Source organism: Anopheles ziemanni, chromosome 3, assembly GCF_943734765.1.
Source record: "Anopheles ziemanni chromosome 3, idAnoZiCoDA_A2_x.2, whole genome shotgun sequence".
Lineage (NCBI taxonomy): Eukaryota > Metazoa > Arthropoda > Insecta > Diptera > Culicidae > Anopheles > Anopheles ziemanni.
This window is the reverse complement of record NC_080706.1, coordinates 21,525,727-21,552,168: the sequence shown is the minus strand read 5'-3', so window position 1 is coordinate 21,552,168 and position 26,442 is coordinate 21,525,727. Positions and strand designations below refer to the sequence as shown.

At 46.7% G+C, this 26,442-nt stretch overlaps 3 protein-coding genes across 3 annotated transcripts; 2 read left to right on the top strand and 1 right to left on the bottom strand.

Moving 5' to 3' along the window:
* Positions 1–8,494: 8,494 nt before the first annotated feature.
* LOC131284342 (cuticle protein-like) lies at positions 8,495–10,572 on the bottom strand. Its single transcript, XM_058313198.1, is given in 2 exon segments — positions 8,495–9,284; positions 10,568–10,572. Coding segments are annotated over 2 exon segments (795 nt in total).
* Positions 10,573–13,148: 2,576 nt separating this feature from the next.
* LOC131289188 (cuticle protein-like) lies at positions 13,149–13,964 on the top strand. Its single transcript, XM_058318397.1, has 3 exons — positions 13,149–13,160; positions 13,227–13,607; positions 13,644–13,964. The coding sequence occupies exons 1-3, from the start codon at positions 13,149–13,151 to the stop codon at positions 13,962–13,964; spliced, it is 714 nt and encodes a 237-aa protein (XP_058174380.1).
* Positions 13,965–15,948: 1,984 nt separating this feature from the next.
* Positions 15,949–26,114, top strand: LOC131284341 (ice-structuring glycoprotein-like). The gene is made up of 8 exons (XM_058313197.1): positions 15,949–15,960; positions 16,057–16,804; positions 19,077–19,402; positions 19,511–19,677; positions 21,595–21,625; positions 21,721–22,499; positions 25,361–25,418; positions 25,512–26,114. The coding sequence occupies exons 1-8, from the start codon at positions 15,949–15,951 to the stop codon at positions 26,112–26,114; spliced, it is 2,724 nt and encodes a 907-aa protein (XP_058169180.1).
* The last annotated feature ends 328 nt before the right edge of the window (positions 26,115–26,442 follow it).

Sequence of the window (26,442 nt, the reverse complement as noted above, 5' to 3'; positions counted from 1 at the left end):
GTAGTGAAAAGGGTAATGTATATCTTTCGTTTAGCTAAACAAATTTTATCAGCAGAATTAAACGATGTAAATGAGGGCTATACAAAGGTGGTGTTATACATGTACGTTTTGTTGTTCTAATTATAACTTATTATTATCTAAACCAGGATGATTGGATTAATTTTTAAATACTTTATGTTGAAATTATTACATAAGTATTTTATTGTTGGAAAAAACAATTCTCTAAACTTTAAAAATGTTTCCCCGTATGAAGAGTGCCGAACCCTGGTCTGAAACTAGCCGATCCAAACTCCTACGATGCTTTTGGAGCTGTTGATGATGGGTCATAAAAATGGAAAATTCTTTGGAACTGCAAGCCCCTTCCGGATATGTAGGAATCTGTAAAAAAAACATGACATTTATCACCGTGTTTGTCGGGAAAGGTGCACTGGTTTCAGGTGGAGGAAGGTGTTAGGAACTCGCGTCGGGATGATGTACTCAAATCCGATGCAAATGCATCTCAATCAGTCGTTGAAACGTAGCGCAAAAGGGTAGGAATTCTGTGGAAGAAATTTACATAAAATGCATTTAAGTTTGGAAAGAAAAGAAAACAAACCTAACACGAAACGATAAATGCTACACATAGACTAATTTGGTTAATAAAATGTACAATCTTAATCATAATAAAGCCACATTTTCGCAAAAGTTTGTCAATTAAATGACAGTCAATAACACGCTCTCGCATCTGTCCTCGACTACATGAACCGCTTATGTTGCGTTTCCTTGGAGATGCTTTCCGCGGGCAATAAATCTTCTTCCCGAACCCGGAGCGAAGCTATCCATGGCGTTCCCATAAATTTAGCCACGATGCAAATGAGGCTCGCTTACGGCGGAACGTTCCGTCTTCTGGTGTTAATCTTGCATCCATTACCACAAACGGAGCGGGCACGCAAAAAGGATTCAGCTCGCCGCCCTCTATCATCTTCGTCATCATCGACAGGATCATATCGCAGGCAACAAGAATAACGACCACTGATAACAAATAACGATAACGATCCCGGACCGCAGCTTTGCTCCCTGGCGGTGGGTAGAAACTTGAAAGGAAATATTAGAAACATAGAAGCCAGAGCGGACGTTGAGGTTTTTTCGCTGGCGTTGGGATGTTAGTGCCATCGAAGGGCGGGGAAGGGCAGTGTAGGACGCTCATGTTTATAAATCATTTTTTATTTGACTTTCTTGTTTTTCAATTTATTTTTCAATGAAACCGTCATACGTAAAATGTACGTGCCCGGGCCGGTCTTTCGGTATTTTATGCACACTTTTTCTTCCTCACTTTTTCTCTCAATTTCCATATCCTTTCGCCACGACCGGGAGTGTTTCTCGGGTTCTTGCGGTTTTCTCCTCCCCCCGGAGGAAGGTGGTTTCTCTGATGTTCGAGAGGTTTCTGGGGAGGGCGAGGGATATAATGCTGTTGCTTGCTCCCGAGCTCCTTCCGCCCGATGAAGTCGTCTAGCGAACGATGTTGCCCGTCGACGGTGCTCTCTATTGTTGTTGTTGTTGTTTGGAGTTGATTTTGTGCCCCCCCAGCCCCGGCCCCGTACCCGGCCCGAAACCCGTTTCCCACATCCTTTCGAGCACTTTGATTATTTTCATTGCCTTCCAATATTTTCTTCTCTCCCGCGAAGCGAACGGAGCATCACAACCCGGCCAACCGTCCCATCTGCATCTCGGACGGTGGTAGGAAAAGGGGAATGGGGCTTAGCGTGAGGCACCAAAGCCCAAACTCGACTCCCGACTCGTTCCTTCTTGCGCAAAGGCACTTGTCGGAAGGCCGTGGAACTGATTGGAACAGCCTTGCTGGCTCCGGTCCTCGGGGTCCTCGGATCTAACCGGAGCGATCCCGGGCATCCTTTTGCGCGGATGTGGTGAGGTTTGGCTTTTCGGAACAGTTTTGTTTTGATTATGGTGTATTGTTTCTTTGTTGATCGTTTGATTTTATTGCACGAGCCCTTCGTGCTCGCCGTCGCTGATTATTATTTGCATAACGTGGCGAAGTCCCTTGTTGCCAGCGGTTGGTATTACATGCCTCCGCATGCTGTGTGTGTCCGGGGCCAAGGCGGGTTTGGCTGAAGGTTCATGCATTTCGTATGCATTGTTTGACCAGTCGGTTCGGTTCGGTTCGGTCGTTCGGTTTGTTTGGTGGATGCTTGATAAGTTTCTGTTGCGTTAAATCAAGACAAACATTTATGCTACATGATTTTCGGAGACGGATCCGCTTACAGCCACAGCTTTACGGTTCGGAAGAGCTTTGTAAGCATAAACAGAACGGGAACGAGCGTGAATGTTGTTCGAGTAAATGATTAGGGAACGTTGTTTTTCATCAACCAGAGAGGTAAAAGAATAAAATAATTGTACGCAAATCACTACAAAAAAAGAACCGGTGATGCACAAAGAAAGTACTCCTTTTATACTAATAATAAAAAAATACCAGTGTATCCTACGTCATCCGTTTCATCCACCCGTGGGTGCATTAGTGATATTTTTCAAATCTTTTGAATCGTAATTGAATTCGCTCGGCCGTCTGATGTTGGCGTCATGTTCCCTTTTTCATGGCCCGAGAGAGCGAGAGAGAGACCCGTCTGCACATGACGCTACATTTTACATTGCACCCCGGGACCGTTCGGAGACGGTGCTGGCCATTCCCGTTTAGTGCTGATCCTGCACGGGCCGGGCGGTTGTTGAGTTAATCATAGAAATGCATAAACAAGCGACGACCCGACGACGACGACGCTGTCGGGCAGCCGTTGGTTGCGAGGTCTTTCTTTTTTTTTATGGGTCCATTCCCTCTTCGTGGCCAAACCGGCCCCCTCCCTGGTGGGGGGAAGCTTCCAGTAGGTTTCGCCTGCTCTCTGTGGGCCAACACGTTGACGGATTGGTCATACACACATGTCGGTGCTCGGGTGCACTGGCCGCGTACGGATCTGGCATCTAACTAACTGCTATCATTCGTCGCCGTCGTCGTCGCCATCGTCGTCGTTGTTGTCGTCGTTGTTGTTGCATAATAAAATAAAGTCATTAGCCCGCGAGAACGTGAAATTCCGTGTCCGTATCCCGGCCAGGGCAGCAGGCGCATTAGCTCGAAAGGATTCGCGCAGCCAGCGCCGTAAACTAATAAAACATCGCTGCGATGCAATTGGGAAAAGGACGTTGCTCTTCTCGGAGTCTGGCCTCGCACACGACACGGCGTTGCAATCGAAACGTATCGACTTTGTGTGAAGGGTGGAATTACCAGAACAGAATAAAACCAGCACACCCGGGAAATACTTTTTCACCTTCTCTCGTTGGTGCACGTTGAATTGTAACGTCTGCTTTGATATTTTTTTACCCAACTTCTTCTTTTCAGAGGGAATTTTGTGGAAATGAAAATATGCCATAAAAGGATTAGTTTGGAAAACATCCCAAAAAGCATGCGTCATGTTTTATGACAGCATGGAACAACCAGTATTCCTGATGCTTTATTTCTCATGCACTTGAAACCTGTAGAAACATGATAGGTGATCAAAAAATTAAATCTTTTATGACTCATTACGTTTCTAACGAATTGATTGATATCAAACACGTTTACTTCAACATAAGCACATAAACATGGTTCGTTATGAGTAGATTGACACCCTCAAGATTGACATCTTTATGGTGTTTGGTTCCCCCAAAATTAGTTGAGAAAACATTTCCATTTGGTTGATTGATACGAGTTGTTGTATTTATCCTGTTCTCTGGTTAAACATTCGGAGGTACATTTATTATTAACTGCTTCACATGCGAGTTAGTCTTAAATCGTTTCCTTCGAAGATCTGCTAGAAAACGCACGAAAACAAACCTCCTCCCTCCATCTCTCTCTTCAGTATGATGCTTATAGAAATGCAGAAAGCCAAGTTTTCTTCCAATTTTCCGAATGCCCTGTCGCCTTCGTGAGGCAGATGTTCCGCCAGCATTCCGATGCGTGCATTCCGCAATTCTCGTCACTTCTGCTGTTCGCCTCCGAAACTCTACACCACTCCCAGACCAGCCCGATGCGGGTCCATCAATCCGGTAATCCGGGAATCCGTTGGGTGGTCGTTGGGGGCACAACGATTAGATGCAACGGTGGAGAAGCGATGGAGGAGTGGTTTGTATCGTGGTGCAACAGCTTCCCAGCTGCTCGAACGGGTAGGCTCCCTTCGTTGAACCTTTGGGGGGAACGGTTTCCCGAACCCGGCTCACGTTGCTAACGATATGCTGTGCGAATCTGGCAAGACATTAATCGGCGGAAGATGCACGCACGCAGATGCATCGAATGCAATGCCGGACCCCCGGCCTAATGGAAGGCTGCGTTGATGCTTTAAATGCGTAAATAAAGTTGGGCAGGAAAGAAGCGTATGACTGCACCGCCGAACCAGATTGGATGTTTATACAGGCTGGTGTGAAGGCAGTGAATCGCTATTATGATTTTCCTTGCATGAACCCATCCGTTATGAACCCATTTAAGACCACACATGGACACGGTTCACGTCGAGTTGTTTGATACATTTTTAAAAGAATTTTAAAGCATCATCGCAGTGGTATTCTGATTTATTAAATGACTGCCATTAAAGTGTAGAGAGCAAACACTACCTTCACTCCCCTTGGCAATGGATTGAATTTAAAAACATTAAGTCTACCGAAATATCCTGAAACACGTAAGTGGGAAACAACTCATGGTAACATGTGACGAATAATGACAATACCATCCACGAGATCAGCCATCACGATACGCACAAAAAAGAAGATCACAATTAAAATGATTCAGTATAAAATGGACGCTACCAAAAGATAAAAAGGTCAAAGAAGAGACCACATTACACCCCATTAAAGAAGACACCAAAAGTGGAGTTCCATTGTTCAAAAAAACCCAGCGCTATTAACCATTGGGCATCGCAACCGCACGGTCGATTGACACCAGCGACACTTACTTCCCTCGATGTTGTTGGTTTGTTTGCTCGAATTTTCCGCGGCCAGATGCCCATATGCCAATCTCGGCATTTAAGCCCCCCAATCGACATGCCACACCGATTGCCACTTTCAACCGGCTCCGGGATAAATGATGATGCAATGATGATGACGATGATGATGATCATCGATGGGTAATTGTATCAACTCTCGTACGTCCAAGGGTATATGCGATGGCGTGTGTGTTTGTGTGTGCAACAGACCGGTGTGAAACGGCTCGTAATTCGAGTACCGAGCTCGCGGTCATTATCTGCAATCAATTTCACACGTACCGGAGCAATTGGCTGTGGGCAGAGTGTTGGTGGTCAAGGACATACACACACACACACACACACACACGCGCACACTTTCTCCCAGTCACACGCATCCCGTTTGCTCTCGAATTTTCCCATTTTCCCGACTCCGCCTCGGTGGTGATCCACTATCCTTTTCCGGTGACGGGAGTCCATCGGTCTTCCTCGGTCGCTCTCGGGTGGCGGTCCATTCATCTTCCGTTGAAGGACTTCCAGCCGAGCCCGGGCTGACGGCCGGGGACGTCGGGTTGGCAGGTGGCAAAAAGGAATTAATGGTGTCATCAGCTAGTGCGGTGTCCGTAATTGATATTTGTTTCGGGGAACTAATTTGTGTCACCATTTTCCGGACACACCATTACGAGCGGGAAAGGCGAAATAAATGGAGAGCAAATAGTGAACGGTTGCGGGTGGAAGTAGGTGGACGCGGAGAAAGCACGAGGGCTGGGTGGGATATGGAAATTGAGTTTATCGGTAAAACGATGCTCCACTAGACGCGCCACCAGAGTTACGTGTAGTTCATTATTGGTGGACGTCGAATATTGTGCGAGGCATGTGAATATTATTTTCTGGTAATATGTACTTCCGAATGATTAAATTTGGGCTTTAATGAAGCGCAACATGATTTTCCTGCTAGCGTTGATCCATAATATTGAAAGTTTTAGATTAGTTGTAGTCAAGTGAATATTTAACGTTGGCCTTTATTGTGTTGAGATAGTATGATCCCATGTTTTTGCTTTTTGCAATTGTAATAATTGTTCTTTTTTAATTTTACATTCATTTTCCACAAGGAATGAAAAATTAGATACAAATATGTTCTCACCTACCATCCATCGCGGAAAGTGTTATGTTTTCAATAATCGTTTTCAATGGTTACAAACATACAACCTCTACCCTCCCACCACCTCCCTCCCCCTTGGCCCCCCGCACTTGCATGCATGCGCATTTATTTGCAACCAGCTGGAAGCTGATTGCTACCCCCACCCCACGACCAGTCATACCTCCCCCGACCCATCCGTCAACAATCAGCACCAGTCGTGCGGTGCCATTTCGGCCCAGAACCGACCCCGGAAGCGTTTCAATTTGCGTCACTTCCGGGGGCCCCAAACGCTTCCCTTCCGTCCCCACCGTCGGCCAACGAAACGCACTGTTCGATGATGCGTTTTCCACCAACACCGCCGGTAGAATAAAAAAGGAATGAAACGCGCACGAAAAGAGAAATGTGATTTGTAATCCAAACACAAATTCAATTTTCCCGATTTTCCCCGATTTGTTGATTCGAGGGGGGGTGGGGGTTGACAGTACGTGGCAGCGGAACCCCTCATGTCACCATTTTTTTTTTCGTTGTTGCCCATAGCCTCCCCCTTCAGAAAAAACATCGTAACATTGATTGAAATTTTCCGCATCGTTCAGCTGCCTCGGTTTGGGCATCGTGGATCAAATCGACGAAGGTGTTGCGGGAGGGAGGGGGGGGGGGGGGACCTCCGTGTATTTGTCCCGTTTTGCACCATCATTCCGTGGGTCGGGGATCCGATGCGACGCCCGCCATCGAGGCTCGATATAAACAAATGTAATTGAAATTCTGAAGCTTTTCCGATGCGATTTTACATCTTTATCAATCGTACATACCGACGAAAGGTGCGAAGTGTCGCCGTACCGTAAAAGGGGCCGCCCATTCGTCCGTATACTTTTACAACGACACGGGACGAGCAGGCTTTAGCGGTGGAAAATTGAATTGAACGGTGGTGTGGGTGTAGCGAATTAGGGAAGGCGAAAATGCCGAGAAGTTTAAGCTCGAGCATTAAGGTGTATGGAGCAGCCCACCCCAGGTGATAAACGTGTCGTGGTGGACGTTTAACATCCACTTTCCCCCTATTTACGATGCGGTCGAGGGGGGGATGGGGTAGGAAACCGGGTCGAGGAAATTTCGACGACACGACCATCCAAACCTGATGGAAGGTCCTGCCTTCAATCCTGCATTCGTCACGTCGGTCAGGCTGGCTCTGGGCAAGATTTCACACCGTCCCGCATCGGGGGACGTGGCCAGCGTTCCCTGGAGGGACTCCAAAAGCCACCGGCCACCGGTTGGGAAAAAAAGGCAAAACAAACGGTGAGCCAATAATTTATTCATATCGTGTTTCAAGTGTCGCAAATTTGCCTTCTCTTCCCCCGGCGAGGGATGGCGTCCGTTTGCGGCTTGTTTGCCGTACCGCTTTTGATTTGTCCGGGACGCTTTTGTGTTGTCGCATTTAGCAATCCGCACAAGTCGAAGCGTTGGATCGACCGACGGTCGGATTTGGGGAGGGGACGGAAGCCTCCGAACGGAAATGTGACACGAGCGGAAGTGACAGTGAATCCCTCACGGGCCCGAAGTGAGATCCCTCTCCGACTGGTGAGCAACCGAAAGCGACAAATCACTGATATCGACGGAAGCCTTTTGGAGGGGCTTGCTTGCCTACGAACACCGAGCATTTTACGGTACCGCTTGCTGCTAAATTTGGGGCCCCGTCTTCCGGCACACTTGTCGATAAGGAAAAGAATCCCTCCCTCAAAAAAGCGGCGGACGGTAGGAGCGACGGGTAGGCAAGTGTCGAACGATTTCCTGTTCCTGATGTTTGTGGTTTTGTGTCCGGGAGCAAGCACGTACGTACACGCCCCCATCCGAAGGTACGCAGAGGCGACCAACGGCACAAGCGGAAGGGGGGCAACATCGTACATCTTCATATTTGATCGACAGTCGCTTTAATCTTTCACCGTTCGTTTGGGGTTTCGGAAATCAACCGAATTGCTGAAAGACGCCCCTTTCGGCGACGTGTGGGGAGACGCGGTGCGGACGGGGGAAAATCGATCGATGCAAATCCCGGGTCTCGGGCGCTCAAGATCAAAGAGGAGAACAAGTGCTGGCGAACAATCACGGCGCACGTCTAGCACCGGAATTACGATTAATTGCAATGCTTTTCCACTCTGGCGAAGGCACTTACGTTGGCATCTTTCCGATGAGGGTCGACTAACCTATAGGGAGACCTGTGAGATATAGGACGAACAGGACTAAAGGATCAAAACACACGCACACAAGAATAGTGGACTTTTGTTTTTCAGAGACAGAACCGAAGTGGAGCTGCCTCTATTGCCGGTCGTCTATTGCTATCCAATAAATATCATCGCAGCCGTAACAACACTCGAATCAACGTCAACAGTCTTTAGTGGTACGAGGCGTAAGCCGGGGCGGCGTATGCCTGGGTGGCGTAGGCCGGAGCGGCGTAGGAGAGAGCGGGCTGGCTCGAGATATAGGTCTTAGCCACAGGAGCGGCGTAGGACAGAGCAGGCTGGCTCGAGATATAGGTCTTAGCCACAGGAGCGGCGTAGGCCTGGGTGGCGTAAGCCGGGGCGGCGTAGGACAGGGCAGGCTGGCTCGACACGATGGTCTTGGTGGCCACCGGGGCGGAGTACGAGATGGTCTTGGCTACCGGAGCGGCATAGGAGATGGTCTTGGCAACTGGGGCGGCATAGGCCAGAGCTGGCTGAGCGATGACCTTGGTGGCGACCGGGGCGGCAACGACGGCCTTGGTCAGGGGCTCACGGTGGACGACAGCGTTGAATCCGTTGTGCGGGTCGGCGGTGTACTCGACGGTACGCTTGGTGCCATCGGGATCAACGACGGAGTACGATCCCTGGACAACATCTCCGCTGCGCGACTCCTGCTGGGATTTGGAGTCTCCGGTCAGAGCGTCGGAGATTCCGTACGAGAACGAGTACTGCGGGTTCGCGTCGTACTCCTCGGGCTGGGCAGCGTATGCGACCTTGGCGATCGGAGCCGCGGCATAGGCGACCTTGGCAACCGGGGCCGAGAGGAGGGCCGGGGCGGCAGCGTAGCTGACAGCTGGTTGGGCGATCAGTCCAGCGCGGGCAACTGCGACCAGAGCGGCGAAAGTCACAAACTAAAAAGCAAAACGAACAAACCGATCGTTAGTGATCGTGGTAGTGGAGCTACTGCATCATCGTCAGTCCATCGGTTCGGTGTGGCACCTACCTTGAATGCCATGGTTGTTGAAGGTGCAGGACTGAGCTGTTCACTGTACAAAGAACTCAACCAAACTGTGCTGTGATCGGAAATCGTGAACCATTTTATACTACGCCACGATCGTGGCTGACGTAATAATAGTAATAGTCGCGTTGTAGTATTGCTGTTTTCGGTCAGAGACCGCCAGGGGCCAGCTGCCAGAGCCGAGTTTCTGCGCGACCGTCGTGTGATCTCGTTCGGCACATGTATTTCACGTGTCCGAGTTCGATGCCTTCACTTTTTGCACAGCCTCTCGGGCGTATGGCACGCGTACCAATTCGTACGCTCGAGGACACACTGTTGTCAAGCGGCTTTCGAAGCGTTCGCCGGCTTCTGGTTTGCCACCGGCATTCGGTTTTCGGCCATCAATAATCGATCTACTTCCTGCCCGTCGTAGAAATCAATGTCTCAACAAAAAACTATACTCATTTAAAATCGTTCAAAACTTGTCACAAACAAACCGTTTCAGACCGATGTTTCAGTGCATTCACCAACTTAAGTGAATCTTAGCTTGATACGAAGAACTGTATTTGTTTATATTCAATTTAGCTAAACTCATTTTTAAATATCCTAAGGACTTCGTGAAGGTAGGACCCTTCATAAACCTTGACCTATAAAAGTTTTTGCAAATAGTCTTTAGGCAGGTATATTTTCAAAAAGGCACTTGTAATACAAACCGGGTAGACAACAGCCGGAACGTAAAGTGCACTTCTGAATTACTTCCCAATACCTTCCGAAGGTGAAGCAGCCTTGTAATATAAATTTCTTCTGCTACTCGGAGGAACTCTGAAAATGTCTTCAACAAGAATGAACGTACCGTGCTAACCAATATGCTCTGCTCAAGTTTAGGATTGTTTGTGTTGGAGTTCGACAATTTTAATTTGATTTACTCTTCAGTGGTGCTCTGCAGGGAGAGTCATCTGTAATTTGCATTCCCATTCACCGGCGCTGCAGAGAACTTGGAAATCGAATTTATTAGTGTTTTCCAATATCGGTTTAGGTTGCACATAGACGCCCGGCATCTTTTTAAGTGTTTTGTTTTAACGTCCCACTTGTTGTCTTGCTATGGTTCAGGGTGCAGAAAATCAAATCAAACTGCCCTGGCAAAGTGTTCCTGCGCAACAATCGGATCAATGAACCTCGACAAGGAATTCCATTGGTTTTCTCGAACGAACCGAGCGAGCGCATGGTTGCTGCCGGCAGCAAAACTTGCCCCATCATACTTTTAGTGCAATCACCTTCCGATGAATCTGCTGGTCGGAGGCGCAATTAAAGACGAAATATTATCCACTGCACCGGAGGTGAACATTTCGGATGTGAAATTTCCACGAATTCTCAACTGCATGCAGTCGAAATGAAACGTTTATTGCCCGGTCTGGTCGAAGCTGTGGTTCGCCATGAGATGTGCTTGTGATAAAAATGTGCTGCCCTCATCGGTGGAGTAATTTGTAACGTGTGTTTTGTGTTCTCGGGGAAGACATCATACCATTTTATAGCAGCACATCATCTGCGTTTCGGTTTGCAATCCGTTTCGCTGCACGAACGGCACATTCGCTAACGAACCTCAGAGGGAGTGTCGAACCGTGTTCGATGGGAAGGATGCGTCCGCGATCATGATCCTGAAAACATGGTGAGATGAACAGGGAGAAGTTTTGACTCATCATCATCAGCTTTTTTATATTCTTATCCCGTTTATATTATCGTTACAGGAGTATGTGTATGTACGTAGGGTAAACAATCACATTTTACGCGTGAATTCAGTTTTATGATTATTGAGTTGTATCAATAACATCTTGCAATTCGGGAGAGTTTATGGTACCTATTTATCTCAACTATTACCGCCTTTAGATACTCACTTTACAAATAATATTTGGTGTTTTATCCACCGGAACCCGGATATGTTTAACTAGGATTTGATAAAAAACATCGCCTAACATAAGCATTTGGGAAAAGAGATCAATGACATGCGATTGGTTGAGTTCATGGTAATGATGCCTAACCTTCATGAGGTTCAACTACCTTTGAGAGGTATGCTACAGATTAGACAATCTGCACACAACATCGTGGGTCACATGAGCAGGGCACGGTGGAAAGCCTGTCAGAAAGAGAGTCACAAGTAAAACATAAAAAAACAACACACCAACTAATGTCCAAAACAGCGCACCATGTTCCGAAAAGTATCTCCTTGACCGTGTGCCATTGTCAAAGTACCCAGACCGGCGGCTTGCAGCGAGTTTGCGATGTGTGTAATTCTAGCTTTTTTTCGTTCCCCTTATGCTACGAGCATGCCCGGGGGGAAGGTTGCGTAGCCAACATGGAACCGGTTTTCTGTAACAGCGCACGCCTTTGCGCGCTGGATGGAGTCTGCAAATTCCATCCAATCTCATCACTTGCCCGGTTGTGTGCCCTCGATCATATGGACAGTTTAATCAGCTCGCCAAGATATGTTTGCCTCAAGCCGCACTAGTGCGGAACAGGTCTAACTAGCGCCCTCCCGCCGGGGACTATCGTGCGAGTTGTCAAAAACGATTCGGATTTGAAGCGGCTCTGTCCATCACAATGGAGTTGGCGTTAGTTGGAGTGCTTTTTGGCACAGCCAATAAAACGAAGGTTATCGGAGGAATGCGGAGGAATTAAACTGATGGCCAATCTATGCACATGACATGATGCCCTGTTTTAAAACATTAAGACATTCGGAGGAAAGTTGATTAAAAATGCTACTCAAATCAAACAAATCACTCATAAGCATAAGTTCAGCAAATTTATATTAAAAATAAAATTTGAACTCATTGACCTTTCGTCTGACGCACGGTGTTTCAAGATCGAAGGCAAACGTATGTGCGTAGGAGATGATCATTGTTGCGCCCTGAGAATCAATTTGCTTCGAATGGCAGGGATTCGTAAGTAGGTCAGTGGAGCAATCGGAGTACACGATGATGTAATTGCATGACATTTTACCCTATCATGATAATGAATATTTCAGTGGCTTCCTCTTTTAAATGTTATTCATTCAATTCACATTTTAAGCGCATACTCTGAATGAACATTTATAATTTACTTCAGTCAACAACGTGTAACCTAAAAACCGGTTTAATCGTGGCAAAATATTCTTATGGCATTCTGGAACCGACAGCCTTGAGACTTATTTCAAAATTGGAGGCAAGGTACCAGGCAGCGTATTCCTGAAAAAATACGAGTTCCTGAATGTTCCCAGGGCAGGGCTTGCTGTGTTGAGTTGCATAATATGAAGGACAGGGCATGAAGCAGAACGGAAAGTGAAAGTATTATGTGAGAGATATTTTCTCGTTCAAAAGTAAGAACTTTTTTCACCAAACTCTTGCGATTTCAGAGGAACGTCAAAATTTAAAGTCCAGTATGGACATGTGTAGTTCAAAATCTGAAGTAGTTCAAAAATATGTACCAAAAAGTCGATTATCCGCTATACAAACAAATACAAATTGTAATAAAATCTGACTGAAGAATATGTAATCCTCTACAGCACGTAGGTTTAAGTGGTGTCAACAGAATGCCAAAATCGTTGCGCGTCGTTAAGCGAACAAGAACTCACGAATGTGACCTTTCAGGAACGCCTTATTTCAAAAGTGAAGGCAACGAACTCAAGTTCAAGCTCGGTTTCGTTTCAAAGGCAACGTTCTGCCGGTAGGAACACCAAAACCGGAAAAAGCGGCCGTCATCGGGCGTTTTTTCGTATAAATTGGATCACTTGTGCCGATCACAGCACAGTTCGATTGAATCCTTTGTACTGTGAACAGCATCACTGCTCCGATTCCAAAATGGCATTCAAGGTAAGTGTGCGGGAGCATGATTCCTTCGGTACCGGTTGTTACATGTGCATGTCCTATTATCTGCAGTTTGTGACCTTCGCCGCTCTGGTCGCCGTCGCTCGCGCCGGTCTGATTGCCCAGCCTGCGCTGAGCTACGCCGCTGCCCCGGCCCTCCTCTCGGCCCCGGTTGCCAAGGTCGCCTACGCCACGGCTCCGATCGCCAAGGTCGCTTACGCTGCCCAGCCCGAGGAGTACGACGCGAACCCGCAGTACTCGTTCTCGTACGGAATCTCCGACGCTCTGACCGGAGACTCCAAGTCCCAGCAGGAGTCGCGCAGCGGAGATGTTGTCCAGGGATCGTACTCCGTCGTTGATCCCGATGGCACCAAGCGTACCGTCGAGTACACCGCCGACCCGCACAACGGATTCAACGCTGTCGTCCACCGTGAGCCTCTGACCAAGGCCGTCGTTGCCGCCCCGGTCGCCACCAAGGTCATCGCTCAGCCAGCTCTGGCCTATGCCGCCCCAGTTGCCAAGACCATCTCCTATGCCGCTCCGGTAGCCAAGACCATCTCGTACTCCGCCCCGGTGGCCACCAAGACCATCGTGTCGAGCCAGCCTGCCCTGTCCTACGCCGCCCCGGCTTACGCCACCCAGGCCTACGCCGCTCCTGTGGCTAAGACCTACATCTCGAGCCAGCCTGCTCTGTCCTATGCCGCTCCTGTGGCTAAGACCTACATCTCGAGCCAGCCCGCTCTGTCCTACGCCGCTCCGGCTTATGCCACCCAGGCCTACGCCGCCCCGGCTTACGCCTCGTACCATTAAACCCAATACGAGATTTGTTATGAACTGATGGTTACTATTTATTGCTAAAAGCAGCAAATATATATAAGTCAACTGGATGTTATGCGTTTTGATTTTTGCTGGAACTGTGAGTTGATACATTTTCTATGTTCTTTGACATTTCAAAGAAATTGCACGCAGGAAATATTCAAATGTTTTAACATTTCGTTTTAAGTTCTATTTGGGTGATTTTCAGGTCATTTCAAAGGAAACAAATGCGTGAACGCACGGTAAAATATATGGCAAAGTTGTGGGTCATATAAAAAAAGACTACATAATTTTAGAGAATGGTGACTGAGTCAGAGTGAGTGAGTGAGCTGATTCTTGTTATGGTGGTGTCAACGCTTTGCCACACAGAATTTTATTGGTCGTCCTATTTATAAGCGTTTTAAATATTTGTAGAACATTAGGAAAGAAAAATGAATTTATTAATATTTAATAGATAAAAACCCCAATTTCTAGATAGGCCTCAATTCCGTAAGAATAAAAACCGCACGACCGATTCCATCTGTCAAACCCCATACAATACAGTTCGACAAAATCAGTTCACAATTCTGTGGATAAAAAATACTTAGTGACTCAACCAAGTCCAAAGAGTCTGGTAGGATGAGAAGATATGGTATGATCCCTGTTTTGTCGTATGATCTACACATGTGAAACAAGTCAACTTGTCTTAATACTTATGAGTGAGTCAAATCAGTCATTCTAAATTAATTAAAGAGTTGATCATTCATTTCAACTGACTCACTCAGAATTGTATCGCTAATACTCTTTCGTTCAGAGGATAGCTATAAACGCACTGAATACTATTTTTTGTTCGTAAATTGTCCATGTTTATGAGTTAATATAGTCTATACACTTCTTCTTCTTCTTGGCGTAACGACCTCTTGGTCATGCCTGCCCGTTAAGGGCTTACGAGACTTGTTTCCCTGTTGTACGTAGATAGTCAGTCCTCTCGTACAGGGGAGGGTCCGGTCTCGGTTGGGATTCGAACCCACGCCGTCGAGATGGTGAGCCCCGGCGTGGGTCGATTTTCTAATCGGCGCTACCGCTCGGCTGTCGCGGACCCCAGTCTATACACATGCTACTTTATTTTGATTGATTTGGTTTGTTATTGCATACAATTTTATTGGTTTACAATTCAATTTTTCTTCCACTATCATAAGTGAAGCTATGCCATTTACACGACATATTAATGTGTGTAATTTCTATATTGAAATACTATTCTTATCAAATGGCTCACGTTTGATCGTAAAAAATAATTTAAAAATTGTTCACGCAAAAACCATCACTTCTCTCTACTGTTTTCATCTATATTTCCGTACTGAGTGTTACAAGACTTAATTCATGTAAAAAGAGAAAGTGCTGGTAGGGGTTTAAACATTACAAACAACTGGTATACGATAACGATTTGCTGAACACGCTTGAATAAAATACGTGTAGTCAATTTGGTTATTGACAAACGCAATCATGAACGCTCATACGAAAGGGCATGCTAATAAATTAATTATATTATATGACTATTTGGATGAAGATGTTGATACTCTATGGGAAAACTACCTGGTATCGAATTTCTGCATCCTACCAAACGATGGAATTTTTGAAAACCTAATTCTATAATCCAAAATCATATTTATAAGTACATACAATGAAACTACCCGGTTCATACAGTTGTAAAAGTTCCCCTTTTAACAGTAGATAATGCCAAACACATTGGTTCTCGGTGGCCTTGAAAGAGAATTTTCGTTTTACATTCGGGCTAGCTAAATATGTGAACCCGGCAGCATTCTTCCCACGCCCAATCTTATTCGCTTGCTGATGTAACATTTACGCTAAGAACAGCAATCATGGGGTGCGAAAAGGGGTCCATAAGAGAAGCCGGTATAAATACAGTGGCGACCCAACCCGAAAGCACAGTTGAATTCGTTGCTTTGCGCAGTGAACAAGTCACCAAAACACTTTCAAAATGGCATTCAAGGTAGGTGGTGTCTCGCTTGCCAGGAAGTCAAGCTTTTTTTCCGGAAGAGGCTGACGTGAAAACTGATTTTATTTCTTATCGATTTGGTTTCACCAGTTTGTGACCTTCGCCGCTCTGGTCGCCGTCGCTCGCGCCGGTCTGATCGCCCAGCCTGCTCTGAGCTACGCCGCTGCCCCGGCTCTCCTCTCGGCCCCGGTTGCCAAGGTCGCCTACGCCGCGGCTCCGATCGCCAAGGTCGCTTACGCCGCCCAGCCCGAGGAGTACGACGCGAACCCGCAGTACTCGTTCTCGTACGGAATCTCCGACGCTCTGACCGGAGACTCCAAGTCCCAGCAGGAGTCGCGCAGCGGAGATGTTGTCCAGGGATCGTACTCCGTCGTTGATCCCGATGGCACCAAGCGTACTGTGGACTACACTGCCGACCCGCACAACGGATTCAACGCCGTGGTCCGCCGTGAACCCCTTGCCAAGGCCGTCGTTGCCGCCCCGGTCGCCACCAAAGTCATCGCTCAACCAGCTCTGGCCTATGCCGCCCCAGTTGCCAAGACCATCTCCTATGCCGCTCCGGTAGCCAAGACCATCTCGTACTCCGCCCCGGTGGCCACCAAGACCATCGTGTCGAGCCAGCCTGCCCTGTCCTACGCCGCCCCGGCTTACGCCACCCAGGCATACGCCGCTCCTGTGGCTAAGACCTACATCTCGAGCCAGCCTGCCCTGTCCTATGCCGCTCCTGTGGCTAAGACCTACATCTCGAGCCAGCCCGCTCTGTCCTACGCCGCTCCGGCTTACGCCACCCAGGCCTACGCCGCTCCTCTGGCTAAGACCTACATCTCGAGCCAGCCTGCTCTTTCCTACTCCGCCCCGGCTTACGCCTCGTACCACTAAAGAACAAACTCGATATGTCCGGAAGAAAGTTATGATCTGATGGTTACTGTTTATTGCGCATCGCAAACGAATGTAAATAAATCATCGTAAAAATATTTGTGGTTTTATTTGTTACTGTTTTGCCTTTAATGCTATCTGCAAAGAGTTATCTACAAAGAAATGATGCTCAGCGTATCTTCTTACTGCTATCAAATGCTGCAAGAATTTTTTTTTGCATTTTAGTGTAATCGAGAAAGAGTCTTGTTAGTATTCGTCCTAACGAGTGCGAATAAAACACAAAGTTAAAGGAATAATGTGGACGCTTACTGAAGCGTTCAAAAAATGTATCTTTTATTTGAACTTTGATTTTATCGCGACTGCCGGATTTTACTCGAACGTACTCTATTCATACCTTCCGCAGCCGACCTCAAGGGTCATCGATCCTTCGATCCAGGTGACCAGTCAGTTACTCTGCGAAGTTCTCTTTTTCAGCGTTTGCGTTATCTATCGGGCTATCTTTTCTGAGGCGAACTGACAGCTGGCGACAGGAACGAAAAGGGTTTCTAACAGGTCTATATACTAGATTGGCAACGACTAGATAGCTAAATCTGGTGACCTGGATAAGAAAAGACTCCGAGCATATTTGAACATACTGTGTGTCAACGGTCCAAATCAATGGTAAATTATTTATCCATTCTTCATGTTGAATTTAATGTGAAAATTGTAAATTCTTTAGTTTGTTCCAGACCATATAGAATATCTAAGAGTTTTTCATGGTCTTTAGTCTGAGCAAAACTCATTAACTCTATATTATTAAGGTTGTTGTTTTGATTATACTTGGTTTGCTGCAGCCCTCATTAAAAGAATTGCTTAAGAAAATAATGGGAAGTAAGGAGAAGAAAACAGAACTACAACAGATCAAATTATATTATTGATAACTCAGTGATGTTTTATAAATATATAACACTAGCATACATAGTCCAGCACGATAGACAAATCGATAATTTATTGATAGATGGGCCAAACCGCGGCTTGCAATAAAATGTTCTAAGGACTTACAAAGTTTTGATTTGAATGTTTTGAAGAACAACGATTTGAAACACTCTGAAATACTTCTCTGTATTATTAAAATACGTTTGTTTCAATTTAGTTTGATTGTTAAATTTGATGTTTTTGAAATGTCTGACGTAGAATTATATGAGATTTATGTAGTTTATGCCATGTAGGCTTATGTTCCGAAATGTTTGCTTCTTTTTTACCTGTCTTCTGTTTAATTGACTTGTTCTTCAAATGTTTAATTTCTCCTCTGCAACAATATCTCTTACGGCGGCAAGAAGAGTTAAGAACGGAAATCTTGCAGTTACACAAATCAAAGGCACACAAAGTTCTAATTTTTGGGCTCAACATATTTCTATCAGACGCATCGATTGAACTAAAAGAAAAGTTATGTATGCGTCAAGTTTGGTTTATTGTACCGTATCTACTTACAAACCAATTTTTGAAAAAGACTTGCTTTGACTTTCATGCAGAAAATAATATTTTTCTGCAGTTTACAACTGAAAATATCGAATATTTTTCTCATTTGTTAAATTTACTATGTTACAATGCATTAGAAATCTATTAATTTGGTGTTGTATATCCCGGTTCCATTAATTTTCGAAGTCGATTTTTTTGTCACACGTAAACAGCAAAGAAAATTGAAGGACAAGCTACCTTGCAAAATGTGGAAAAGGATATTTTTCAAATGACTCTTACCACATAGCAAAGAAATAGCAGGATCCTTACAACAATATTCGTTTGTTCGCTTGCTGATGTAACATTTACGCTAAGAACAGCAATCATTCCGTGTGAAAGGAACCAAGTCGGCCTCCTAAGGAAACCACTATAAATACAGTGTCGACCCAACCCGAAAGCACAGTTGAATTCGTTGCTTTGCGCAGTGAACAAGTCACCAAAACACTTTCAAAATGGCATTCAAGGTAGGTGGTGTCTCGCTTGCCAGGAAATCATGCGGGTTTCCGGAAGAGGCTGGTGTGAAAACTGACTTTACTTCTTATCGATTTGGTTTCACCAGTTTGTGACCTTCGCCGCTCTGGTCGCCGTCGCTCGCGCCGGTCTGATCGCCCAGCCTGCGCTGAGCTACGCCGCTGCCCCGGCTCTCCTCTCGGCCCCGGTTGCCAAGGTCGCCTATGCCGCGGCTCCGATCGCCAAGGTCGCTTACGCCGCCCAGCCCGAGGAGTACGACGCGAACCCGCAGTACTCGTTCTCGTACGGAATCTCCGACGCTCTGACCGGAGACTCCAAGTCCCAGCAGGAGTCGCGCAGCGGAGATGTTGTCCAGGGATCGTACTCCGTCGTTGATCCCGATGGCACCAAGCGTACTGTGGACTACACTGCCGACCCGCACAACGGATTCAACGCCGTGGTCCGCCGTGAACCCCTTGCCAAGGCCGTCGTTGCCGCCCCGGTCGCCACCAAAGTCATCGCTCAACCAGCTCTGGCCTATGCCGCCCCAGTTGCCAAGACCATCTCCTATGCCGCTCCGGTAGCCAAGACCATCTCGTACTCCGCCCCGGTGGCCACCAAGACCATCGTGTCGAGCCAGCCTGCCCTGTCCTACGCCGCCCCGGCTTACGCCACCCAGGCCTACGCCGCTCCTGTGGCTAAGACCTACATCTCGAGCCAGCCTGCTCTTTCCTACGCCGCTCCTGTGGCTAAGACCTACATCTCGAGCCAGCCCGCCCTCTCCTACGCCGCTCCGGCTTACGCCACCCAGGCCTACGCCGCTCCCCTGGCTAAGACCTACATCTCGAGCCAGCCTGCTCTTTCCTACTCCGCCCCGGCTTACGCCTCGTACCACTAAAGAACAAACTCGATATGACCGGAAGAAAGTTATGATCTGATGGTTACTATTTATTGCGCATCGCAAACGAATGTAAATAAATCATCGTAAAAATATTTGTGATTTTATTCCTATCTGCAAAGAGTTATCTACAAAGGACTGATGCTCAGCGTATCTTCTTACTGCTATCAAATGCTGCAAGAATTTTTTTTTGCATTTTAGTGTAATCGAGAAAGAGTCTTGTTAGTATTCGTCCTAACGAGTGCGAATAAAACACAAAGTTACAGGAATAATGTGGACGCTTACTGAAGCGTTCAAAAAATGTATCTTTTATTTGAACTTTGATTTTATCGCGACTGCCGGATTTTACTCGAACGTACTCTATTCATACCTTCCGCAGCCGACCTCAAGGGTCATCGATCCTTCGATCCAGGTGACCAGTCAGTTACTCTGCGAAGTTCTCTTTTTCAGCGTTTGCGTTATCTATCGGGCTATCTTTTCTGAGGCGAACTGACAGCTGGCGACAGGAACGAAAAGGGTTTCTAACAGGTCTATATACTAGATTGGCAACGACTAGATAGCTAAATCTGGTGACCTGGATAAGAAAAGACTCCGAGCATATTTGAACATACTGTGTGTCAACGGTCCAAATCAATGGTAAATTATTTATCCATTCTTCATGTTGAATTTAATGTAAAAATTGTAAATTCTTTAGTTTGTTCCAGACCATATAGAATATCTAAGAGTTTTTCATGGTCTTTAGTCTGAGCAAAACTCATTAACTCTATATTATTAAGGTTGTTGTTTTGATTATACTTGGTTTGCTGCAGCCCTCATTAAAAGAATTGCTTAAGAATATAATGGGAAGTAAGGAGAAGAAAATAGAACTACAACAGAGCAAATTATATTATTGATAACTCAGTGATGTTTTATAAATATAGAACACCGGCATACATAGTCCAGCACGATAAACAAATCGATAATTTATTGATAGATGGGCCAAACCGCGGCTTGCAATACAATTTTCTAAGGACTTACAAGGTTTTGATTTGAATGATTTGAAGAACAACGATTTGAAACACTCTGAAATACTTCTCTGTATTATTAAAATACGTTTGTTTCAATTTAGTTTGATTGTTAAATTTGATGTTTTTGAAATGTCTGACGTAGAATTATATAAGATTTATGTAGTTTATGCCATGTAGGCTTATGTTCCGAAATGTTTGCTTCTTTTTTACCAGTCTCCTGTTTAATTGACTTGTTCTTCAAATGTTTTTAGTATCTCCTCTGCAACAATATCTCTTACGGCGGCAAGAAGAGTTCAGAATGGAAATCTTGCAGTTACACAAATCAAAGGCACACAAATTTTAATTTTTGGGCTTAACATATTTCTATCAAACGCATCGATTGAACTAAACGAAAAGTTATTTATATGCCAAGTTTGGTTTATGATACCGTATCTACTTACAAACCAATTTTTGAAAAAGACTTGCTTTGACTTTCATGCAGAAAATAATATTTTTCTGCAGTTTACAACTGAAAATATCGAATATTTTTCTCATTTGTTAAATTTACTATGTTACAATGCATTAGAAATCTATTAATTTGGTGTTGTATATCCCGGTTCCATTAATTTTCGAAGTCGATTTTTTTGTCACACGTAAACAGCAAAGAAAATTGAAGGACAAGCTACCTTGCAAAATGTGGAAAAGGATATTTTTCAAATGACTCTTACCACATAGCAAAGAAATAGCAGGATCCTTACAACAATATTCGTTTGTTCGCTTGCTGATGTAACATTTACGCTAAGAACAGCAATCATTCCGTGTGAAAGGAACCAAGTCGGCCTCCTAAGGAAACCACTATAAATACAGTGGCGACCCAACCCGAAAGCACAGTTGAATTCGTTGCTTTGCGCAGTGAACAAGTCACCAAAACACTTTCAAAATGGCATTCAAGGTAGGTGGTGTCTCGCTTGCCAGGAAGTCAAGCTTTTTTCCGGAAGAGGCTGACGTGAAAAATGATTTTATTTCTTATCGATTTGGTTTCACCAGTTTGTGACCTTCGCCGCTCTGGTCGCCGTCGCTCGCGCCGGTCTGATCGCCCAGCCTGCTCTGAGCTACGCCGCTGCCCCGGCTCTCCTCTCGGCCCCGGTTGCCAAGGTCGCCTACGCCGCGGCTCCGATCGCCAAGGTCGCTTACGCCGCCCAGCCCGAGGAGTACGACGCGAACCCGCAGTACTCGTTCTCGTACGGAATCTCCGACGCTCTGACCGGAGACTCCAAGTCCCAGCAGGAGTCGCGCAGCGGAGATGTTGTCCAGGGATCGTACTCCGTCGTTGATCCCGATGGCACCAAGCGTACTGTGGACTACACTGCTGACCCGCACAACGGATTCAACGCCGTGGTCCGCCGTGAACCCCTTGCCAAGGCCGTCGTTGCCGCCCCGGTCGCCACCAAAGTCATCGCTCAGCCAGCTCTGGCCTATGCCGCCCCAGTTGCCAAGACCATCTCCTATGCCGCTCCGGTAGCCAAGACCATCTCGTACTCCGCCCCGGTGGGCACCAAGACCATCGTGTCGAGCCAGCCTGCCCTGTCCTACGCCGCCCCGGCTTACGCCACCCAGGCCTACGCCGCTCCTGTGGCTAAGACCTACATCTCGAGCCAGCCTGCTCTGTCCTATGCCGCTCCTGTGGCTAAGACCTACATCTCGAGCCAACCCGCTCTGTCCTACGCCGCTCCGGCTTACGCCACCCAGGCCTACGCCGCTCCTCTGGCTAAGACCTACATCTCCAGCCAGCCCGCTCTTTCCTACTCCGCCCCGGCTTACGCCTCGTACCATTAAAGAACAAACTCGATATGTCCGGAAGAACGTTATGATGGTTACTATTTATTGCGCATCGCAAACGAATGTAAATAAAACCTCTGGAACATAATTTGTTTCTCTGATTTTGTTATTTTATGCGGTTAAATTGACAATCAATGAGAGATTGATTCCACGATTTTTCCTTCTTCATGTTTATGCTCGAAGGTATTCATGTTGGGTCCAAACAAAATTTTGTTGATTGCTATCAACTCAGCATGTGTTTTTGATTGTAAGTTCAAGAGTCTGATGCAATTGCTGATGCAATTCGGTTGCTCTACGCCGTGTGACATTTTCTCTTACTTTACGATGTCTCGTGAACCATCGGAAAAGAGCAAGCTCGATCTCGCAAGCCCGATACTCTGCATTAAAACTTTATTGACCGCTGAGTCTGCCCACAAGCAACTGGACGCGCTTACTGTGCGCGACGACGCCGACCTTGCCATATGCCGGTGGAATGGTTAAGCGTCGCTTTAGGTCAAGCCGGTACCACCGTTTGCCGGCTGCCGGGTCACAATCGAGAGCAGTTTTGCACAGATGGCCGTGCGAATGGGCGAAACTAATGTTCGCCGGCGTGCGAGTAGATAATGTGCGATTTTTGCCGGTATGCGGCTTTTGCGGAACATGTTGCTTCCACCATGCACTGTTCCCAAGGTCCCGCTCACCTGCCGCTGAATGAATCGCGTCGCGAATGACTCAATCACGGCGATTTCGCGGCTCGTAGAGATTATTAGTTTTGCCGCTGGACCACACTTGATTGCTCTCGGAAATGTATCTCGTTAGGGTTGGTTTTTGAAAGTGAAACGAAAAAAAACCAACGATCCAGCTAATAACATATGATTCTCTAAAGAGTAGCGATCGATGTGCTTGTTAGACTGTGATTAATCATTCATTTTGTTCAAATAGTTTTTTGCTCGTTCTGGCGTTTTGAACTTTGAGTGAGCCGATCGTTCGTTCAGTACTTTCGATTTCAAATAATGTTCGCATACTAAGGGTTTTAAGTCCAGGATATGAATGATGTCTTGTGCAAAAAGACTTCTATTTAGTTAGTATTTTCTATTTAAAAAGATATTTCGTCATAATTTGTGTGAGGTTTCTATCTCGCTGTTTAGATGATTATCGTATTTCCTCTATCGAAAAATAAAACCTTGGCTACCTTAGCTCCTTGATCGTGCAAAATTGGCCACACACACACTCCTCGGCAACACCCGATTCCTTTCGTCCGTTAAACCCATGCCAAATCGTTTCTGATGGTCATGAAAGCATGTGTCTGTGCGTGTTTGACAGTTCGCTTCGACCCGCAAAAAGGTTCACCCAAAGCGCCTTCGGTTGAACCGAGCCATGGAATGGGGATCCAATCAACAAAATCCGAAAGGTCAAAACCTGCTCCGTGGTAATCGCCCCGCACGCGAAAGGGCATACCGAGGGTACTCTACTACTGCACAACGGAAGTGGAACGGCAACTGGATCTGGATATCGTTGAAGAAGAGAAAAAAACACAACGTACAACCGAATCGAGTACCCATTTTTCATCCCCCATTTATTCGCATCCCTCGCGGTCACAGCATCGGGGCGACCCTTTCCCGTGTCGGGCAAGAATCGGTGAGGTCGTGAAATTCGCGACAACAAGCGGATCGCACCCCGGTTGCACGAGAGGGTCACCGTGGTCGTACCCTCCGAGCAGTAACAGGCATGTAGGAAAGAGGGTAGGAAAAAAACAGGCCAATGAAACTAAAAGTGAACGACCTTCTTCTTGCAGTATCTCGCTCGATCGTTACGTTTATGACTTCGGACGGATCCGGCAGACGGTCGTACGATCGATGGATCACGGGCGTATATGGCACACGGGTCTGCACGCGACCGTAAACGTGCCCGACCCGCTGCTTGGGGTATGTTTTCGGGCGTTGCGCGATTGGTATGGTTGTTCGCTTACTCGAAGCGCTTGCCCTCTAGGGCAGGGGTCGGCACTCGTTTTCCAAAAAGCGCATACCGGCGATGCAATAAACAATGATTTAGTGTTTTCAAAGTAATACTAATACCCTTTTGAATAGAGTATCAACTTTCTAAATAGTAAAATTACATTAAAAGTGAGCTAGCTAATATTTGTAATTTTATCGTTAAACTTTTTTTTACATTCGTTTATCTTATTTTCGATGGTTTTTTATCAATATGTAAATTTGGGTTTATTTTACTGTTAACTGCTTTTCTAGCCTTAATTTATTTCATAATGGCTATGACCATTGTATTCCTTTAATGTAGCTATTTTGGATGCAAAGTAAACGAGTTATTGTTGTTAAAATTTGAACCAATAATACAAATACGATAGAAATAGTCTAACAAAAAGTATATTAAAAGTCACCTAGTATTGAACAATGATATGTTTTTTGTCTAAAGCACCAAAACTTTATTATGGGTCGGATAAAATCAGTTTCACTTTGCCGACCCCTGCTCTAGGGGATTGAACTTTTTCTGCAAGACAAGTACCCCGGCCGGGAGCTCTAGAAAGGGAGTTTATGCGCATTCGCTCCTCCTTGTTGAGGAGCTGGGGAACTGGCGTTTATGCCTGGGACCTTACCATTTCGCCGTCTTAACCCGGTTATCAGCCGTTTTGTTCCTGAACGGTGTCAGTCAGTCGACGGGTTTAACTGGGTCGAACGAAAGCGTTTCTGTGTACGGAGCCTGAAGTGCGTCTCCTGAACAGGCAGGCAGGCAGGTTCGTTGCCGACACTTCTCGGGAGGTGAAGGACTCGTGCGAGTTCTGGAGCTCCGAAAAGGGAGGGGAATAGCGTGTATAAATTGAGCTTCTCGAATCGAGCAAGGTACAGTTCGATTGATCATCCGGTGCCGTGCACAACATCTTCTTCTTCCAAACCGCAACAATGGCATTCAAGGTAGGTCGACGGAGGACTTCTATATCTGACGCCTCCCCACCGGTCCCTTAGGGAACATTTGACTGAGCGTGGTGTCTCAATGGTGCTTCACAGTTTGTGACCTTCGCCGCTCTGGTCGCCGTTGCCCGCGCTGGACTGATTGCCCAGCCGGCGGTTACCTACGCCGCTGCCCCGGCCGTCGTCGCGGCCCCGGTTGCCAAGGTTGCCTATGCCACGGCTCCGATCGCCAAGGTCGCTTACGCCGCCCAGCCCGAGGAGTACGACGCGAACCCGCAGTACTCGTTCTCGTACGGAATCTCCGACGCTCTGACCGGAGACTCCAAGTCCCAGCAGGAGTCGCGCAGCGGAGATGTTGTCCAGGGATCGTACTCCGTCGTTGATCCCGATGGCACCAAGCGTACCGTCGAGTACACCGCCGACCCGCACAACGGATTCAACGCCGTCGTCCACCGTGAGCCTCTGGCCAAGGCCGTCGTTGCCGCCCCGGTCGCCACCAAGGTTATCGCTCAGCCAGCTCTGGCCTATGCTGCCCCAGTTGCCAAGACCATCTCCTACGCCGCTCCGGTAGCCAAGACCATCTCCTATGCCGCTCCGGTGGCCACCAAGACTGTCATCTCCCAGCCGGCCATCGCCTACGCCGCCCCGGTTGCGAAGCTGGCTACCCCGCTCGCCTACACCACGGCCCTCCACCATTAAGTGCACCCGCACAAACCCCTCGACTGTCAACCGAGCTGGCACTGTTTGTACATACCTTCAAAACCCCGTTACAAGACTCACGCATGGCTCGTTTAATTTTTTAAACGTTCGTTTTGAATATATATAACAATCAATTGAAACCGTCAAAATCCGCTCCCGTGTGTATGTTTGTTTTTTCTCATCTCGAAACGCTGATACGATGATACGATAATTTATTTCCGCGAGAACAGATCTCTGCTATTGTTTCCTATTTCTTGATATGTAAAATAGCTTCCACTCTCCTCCTCCATCGTTCTGAGACAAAATCTGGTCGACGCCAGCCAAGTTC